This window comes from Cryptomeria japonica, chromosome 10, assembly GCF_030272615.1.
Source record: "Cryptomeria japonica chromosome 10, Sugi_1.0, whole genome shotgun sequence".
NCBI lineage: Eukaryota > Viridiplantae > Streptophyta > Pinopsida > Cupressales > Cupressaceae > Cryptomeria > Cryptomeria japonica.
In genome coordinates this window covers 206,975,925-206,982,674 of record NC_081414.1, presented here as the reverse complement: position 1 = coordinate 206,982,674, position 6,750 = coordinate 206,975,925, and the positions used below count along the sequence as shown (strand labels likewise).

The following is a 6,750-nucleotide window of genomic DNA, read 5'->3' as shown; positions in this document are numbered from 1 at the left end:
TAGTACTGTTCTCGAAACAACATAGTAAAGAGAGCTATGCATAGTACTGCTCTCGAAACAACATAGTAAAGAGAGCTATGTATGCATAGTACTGTTCTCGAAACAACAAAATCTGTGCATATGTCTGGTTGGATCATTGGAGTGACATGAAAAAACGAAAACATCATACACATAACTACAAAATCAACTTCTAACTCATGAAACAATTACTGTCATTTATCCACGCAGAAGGCAAGAACGAACACTTCCTTTCAGAAGAACTCCAGAGCAGTAACCAATAAGACGTGGTAGTCTTCCTGTGCTAATGACAGGAGGATACTGCCTGCGGTTTTTGTAAGGAGGAGCAACCACAGGTCCATTGTACAGGAATTGATGAAATGTAGCACCATATAGAAGTAGATCACCATTGGACTGGATCCTAGGAGTGGTGTCCCACTTAGATTCATACCCTGGGTACCATTCAGTTACTTCAGGGTCTTTTCCAGGTACAAATACATTCTTTTCCGAGTAAATTTGTGCATGAACTCTTGCCCCAATTGCATATGATCCCCAGTTTGCATACAGATTGTTAACAACATGACAGTATCCCCATCTGAAAGGAAAGGAAAGAAATCAATTGATGAAGTAAAAAAAATCAGAGATTTTTAGGGTTTTCTTTTACATTGATAATATTAGCAGAAACTTACCTGCAGTGAGGATTGCGCTGGTTTGTATCTTTGAACCAATTCCTATAAATAGTAACTCTCATTTTCTTGTCAATTATGTCTGAATCATCGGCACCCAATAACATATTGTAGTGATTATTAAATAAACGAGAGTTTGAAATGGTAATATCAGTAGAGCCCTCAACTGCCGATACGAGACCCACCTCACCATCAAAGGAAGTAATGTGATCCACCCAGACCTTTTTGGATTCGAATATATGAACTGTGCCGAAATCGGTATTGTTGATTTGAATGTTATGAATAATAATGTCCTCAACTTTACTCAGCCCAATTGAAGATCCAGTGATAATCACCCTCACTCCCCTTCCATCTATGGTTGTGTGATTAAAGACATGGAGCATTTCTTTCAGCTGAATTGTCATATCATGGGAAAATGTGATCCATACTCCTCTAGGGCTGGCAGAATAGAGGCTTACAGCATAACGCAATGTACCTGGAGCAGGATTGTTAGGGTTGTCATCAGAACTGGTGACTGTATATGAAAGCCCTTTGCGCCCACCTTTAATGCCTCTTGCAAATCCAATGGCACACTTTGGGAGAAGATGCCCTAGCCCACAGTTGGAGAACTGGCATTTAGTACCATCAGATCCTCTACACAATCGCCCTGTAGTTCCTACCCAGGGCATTGGACCTGCTTGCACCATCATATAAAAAAAAACTTTTAAATCGGATTTTATGAGGAAAGGGCTCAAGCACAGCATGTAAGCTATTTGTTTTCCAGGTCAAGGTGGGAGAGAGTAGAGAGGAGCTGGGTTATTTAAAAAATTTACTAAATATTTACGAAAATTAGTAACCTTCTTCAAACAATCAAAAAATTATAAAAAGATAAAAATAATTTTTAAGAAAATATTCTATTCATCTCAAAAAAAACACTATTATTCATTGATCAAAATTGCTTTTGAGTTAGATTGTGTCATAATTTTTCATCAATGTTTCGAAATATTTTCTATGATTTATCATCCAAGAATGAATTATAGACAAATGAAAATTATAAAATTATAATATATAATAATCTTTAAAAAAATTATGTTCATCCAAAAAAAATATCTTCTCATTGATCAAAACTGTTTCCAGTTTAGATTGTGAGATAAACCCAAATCCAAAAGAATAAATAAGCACAAAACTAACGGAATGATTTTTTCTTTTTTCATAATAATAAATCTGTTTCCAGTTTAGATTGTGAGATAAACCCAAATCCAAAAGAATAAATAAGCACAAAACTAACGGAATGATTTTTTCTTTTTTCATAATAATAAATCCAAGATCCAAGAATATTTTCTAAACAATCTATTCATGAAAAAACATAATATAATCCTTTATCTTCAAGAAAAGACTTTGTTCCTCCTACAAACATATCTATTCAAGTGAAACCCTTTTCTGTTCATCTTAGAAACATATCTATTCATGTGAAATATGAATTATAAATGAATGAAAATAATAAATCTACCAGTATTTAATCTAAATAAATAAATATACACAAAGCTAACAAAATGTTTTTTCTCTATTCTACCATGCCACATACCATTTCTCACTAGTAATGATCCCACAAATGAAATAGTTTCATTCCTCAGAAATATGTCAGCACCAACTCCATGACCATGATCAATCACTGCTGAAGCAGAAATGACAAATCCAACAATAAAGATAGTTATCAATGCTAACCACATTTTCAAACCGGCCGTGTTCTCCATTTCCTCACAAGCAATCAGACCGAGAATTCTCGCCTAGTACTCTAATTTTCAGCTCTTTCCTCCTCTTCTTTGAACTTCCTATGTTTCAAAGCAATGATGCAGTCGGTACAATGGAAAGGGTAAATATACACATATTAGGCATAATGATACCAGATTCTAATCAGAAAAGATCTTAAAATTTTGTTATTTTTGGGTGTCGGGAATGATTTTGTTATTATCGTGACTTTGAAATATATTGTGCTTAAATTTGGTAGAATCGATACTCTTCAATTCTTATCATTAAACTAGAAGATGTCAAAATAATAGTGGATCCCATATCTAGAAACTCTAAAAGAAATGGATTCTTCTCAATTCATATCATTAAATTAAAAGATGTCAAAATAATAGTGGATCCCATATCTAGAAACTCCAAATGAAATCGATACTTCCCAATTCTTATGATTAAACTAGAAGATGTCAAAATAATAGTGGATCCCATATCTAGAAACTCTAAAAGTAAGAAGAATACTTATCATCTTCACAAAGAACATGTTTTTCTTATTTCCTAAATCAATCTTTAATCATTTTGTTAAAAAAATTAATTGTAAAATAACTCAAACTAGTAAAATAACTTCAATCAAATGATAGAGTTCTCTTAGTTTTGAAAGTTGCTATATACAATATTAATAGATACTACAATTCATCAAAATCGGCCTCAATTTAATAAGATGCCATGATACATTTATCTATAAATACTAAGAATCATCAAAATCCCTTCAACAACTTCAATCCTATGATATGCCACAATACATCTATGAATACTGAATTAATGTTTTCCAAGAAAACCTAATTTTATAACACACCTCATTAAAAAATAAATTATAAATATTAAAAATGTCAATTTTTTACTTTAACACTACACTTAATCTTATTAAATATGATAATAGAAACAATATTTTAAACTTATACTTTTAAAATTTTATATTCAAATCTTAATATCAAAATAAATATTTTTAATGATTATTTTTTAAAATTTAAAATAAAAGAATTAAGAAGAATGAGTTTTTATTTATTTTTAAAAATAATTCTATTTAACTTTTAAATAATACTTATATATTTAATATTATAAAATACGTGTTTCCTTAAATATAAGATTAAAATTATAAAACTTGAATTATTATTTAATATAATTACAAAATTAAATTTATGACAAATATCAAAATGAAAATGAGTTTCAACTATTTCTAAAATCTAAAAAAAATTAATTTGAAATTTTTAAAAAAATTTTAAAAATAGTTTTGAATTTTTTTATTATAATTTAAGATTTTGATTTATGAACCCAATTTTATTAGACAAAAAGAAACATGTATATTAAACTTTATTGATAGTTCAACAAAAGTTGAAGCAATTCAACACATGATTAGCTAGACTAAACGTATACCGTCCATACCCATTAGTAATTTCTTATGTCATGTTACCAAAGGTGACGGGTGTTTTAAATCCTCAAAATACTTCTTAGGCTTAAAGAAACTATCGAAATATTATGGACCTCTATATCCATCACAAAAATATTAAATTAGATATAAATTCCTTTGTAATAGTTCCTCAAGACCTAAGAATATCATTATCACAACCTAGCAAACCCTAAGATTGTCTTCACCACTCTAAGTGGTCCTTTTAAAAAATAATTTAAAGTGCTTTCTGAATTTAAGTTAGACACATTTCTATGATGGAATGATCTCTATTATTATCTTTATTATCTTTCATGATGGAATGATCTCTATCACTACCTTTATTACCTATAAACCTTATGCTAAATTATATTACTAGAAAGAGACGTAGTTAGAAACAAAATGATCTCAATCACTAGCCTACATTTATTCACATTTCCATCAATTCATAAATTCTTATCAAAATTCTCCAATATAGTGTTAGCTTTAGTTAGAATAAGAAATAAATAGTGCATTAGTTTATTAACTAATGTGGAAAGGTAAGAAATAATTTCAACCCTACTAAAAATAAAAGATAATTGTTAATCAAGGTAGGGTGCCTTGCATTATGAGGGATTATATAGAAGAATATGTATGAAGAAATTTACAACCATCAATATCGCTACAATCTAAAGATGAAAAACTAATTTGAATATATTTCCATTATTCATATTTAATTGTCCCTCAAGGCATAAAAATATCATTACCACACAAGATACCAAACCCTAAGATTTCCTTCACAACTCTAAGTGGGAACTTTGAGAAATAAATTATTTTTTAATATAAAGTTAGACACACTTCCATTAAAAGAAGTAATATCTATCACTGCCTTTATTATCTATAAACCTTATACTAAATTGTAGTACAACCACAAGACTTATTTGTGTTGAGACATGGACCAGCTAGGACTCGAACCTAGGACCTTCCATACGCTATTGGAGTGCTCTACCACTAAGCTACTGGTCCCTCTTGGACCAGTCCATCGCCGGTCCGGGTGTGGCTTATTTCCAACACCAACACCCCCCCTTAAGCCACACCTCTTGTGTGCTTGGGGCTCCTAGCTTGGACCTGGCTCTGTTACCATGTTGAGACATGGACCAGCTAGGACTCAAACCTAGGACCTTCCATACACTGTTGGACTACTCTACCACTGAGCTACTGGTCCCTCTTGGACTATTCCATTGTCGGTCCGGGTGTGGCTTATTTCCAAGACCAACAATTTGGTCTTAGCAACAATGCAACAAACTGAGAAGAAGGGCAGGTGAATTAGTTTGCTCTCAAACTTTGCACAACTCAAACTTAAATTCAGATTTGATTATTAGCAATGAAAGCGTAAACCATCACCACATCAATAACATGCATAACACCAAGATTTTTGACATAGAAAACCTGGTTAAGGGAAAAACCATGGTGGGAACCTACCCACAATGAGATAAAACCCTATTAGGAGTAAATGTAAATATTACAATGGGGAATGCACATGCATTCAGGCACACTCCCTAGAGCTCACTTCTCAAATTACATGAAGGGATACAACCCTGAGGAAGGATCATTTCCTTACAAAGATCGAACAATAATATGGATTACATGAACTATGAAAATAGCATCTCCCAAATGCGTAATTACAATTTTGGTTAAGCATAGTCTAATCTGCTCTGTCACACACTTCTCTTCACACTTCCAAAAGATCATAACACTTATTCATACACTTACTCGATCACACACTTGCAAATATAATGCAAATACATCTCACAAATGAATATTACATATATTTATACAAATCATCAACCTATATTTCAAGATCGGCTAAACTCTCAATACAAATTACAAAATACTAGCCTCACACACTACAACCATACATGCAGGCCAAAAGAATGCTAGCTAAGACATAGTCTAGACCCAAATTAATATTGCAACCAAGAAACACCTCCATGAATTATTCCTCGATCATCTGCAACATGTTATAATCACCAAGAATGTCGCATAACATGAAGAACAACACCAAAACAAGAAAATGATCAATAATGCACACAACGATCAATGTGGACCATCAACACGGATAGGACCTGATCTAGAAACATCCATAAGCAATGTGAATCACCACAAAAAACAACTGCAACATCACTACTTACTAGAATCTCCATCATCATCATACCGAACTTCAATCTAACATCAACTTAACTAACTGTCATATTGAAAGATTCACTTGCAGACTTCCAAATCATGAACCATCAAAATTGAGGACAAATATGAATGCCCCCAACACTCTGCCAAATATGCACAAGAAGATATTACAATTTTAGATCAATGTGTAGCACAAACCAGAATACCAAATAAAATGAACAACTAAATAACATCCTCAATTTCAGATCACACAACTCGATCAAATCATCATGTGAACCACTGAAACTTATGCTAAATCAACTAGAGATAAATATCTCTAAACCCATTAAACCACAACAACTTATCAACAACACACTAGCCAAACCAACTCATCCAATCTAACTGCAACACTGGAATACACAAAAGAATATGTTGGCATCAATAACAACGTGCATCATTCCAACAAACTCTCAACAATATCCAACATTTGGAAACAAAAGGATCTCAATCACTAGATTTCATTGGTTGTCATTTTCATGAACTAATAAAATCCTTTCAAAATTCTCCAATACATTACAATATTTAGTTATATTATAAAAGAAGTAAGACAATAGTTTATCCATGTGGAAAGGTATCTCACAATCCCAAGCCTACTAAAAATAAAACATAACTTCTAATAAAGGTAGGGCACCTTGCATAATGAGGGATAGTATAGAGGAATATATATATTTAGAAATTTCTAGTCGCCAATATCATTACAAT

At 32.0% G+C, this 6,750-nt stretch overlaps 1 protein-coding gene across 1 annotated transcript; it reads right to left on the bottom strand.

Moving 5' to 3' along the window:
• Window positions 1–216: 216 nt before the first annotated feature.
• LOC131051489 (putative pectate lyase 21) lies at window positions 217–2,416 on the bottom strand. The gene is made up of 3 exons (XM_057986046.2): window positions 2,248–2,416; window positions 687–1,356; window positions 217–592 (listed from the first exon to the last, which is right to left on the bottom strand). Exons 1-3 carry the CDS (start codon window positions 2,414–2,416, stop codon window positions 217–219), a joined length of 1,215 nt encoding a protein of 404 aa, XP_057842029.2.
• Between the last annotated feature and the right edge of the window lie 4,334 nt (window positions 2,417–6,750).

Excerpts from the sequence above, each read along its gene's own strand:
- LOC131051489 (XM_057986046.2), bottom strand. The coding sequence starts at position 2,416 with ATGGAGAACACGGCCGGTTTGAAAATGTGGTTAGCATTGATAACTATC. Across the intron at positions 1,357-2,247 it reads ATCATTACTAGTGAGAAATG|GTCCAATGCCCTGGGTAGGA; the intron begins GTATGTGGCATG and ends TGGTGCAAGCAG. Across the intron at positions 593-686 it reads CAGCGCAATCCTCACTGCAG|ATGGGGATACTGTCATGTTG; the intron begins GTAAGTTTCTGC and ends CTTTCCTTTCAG.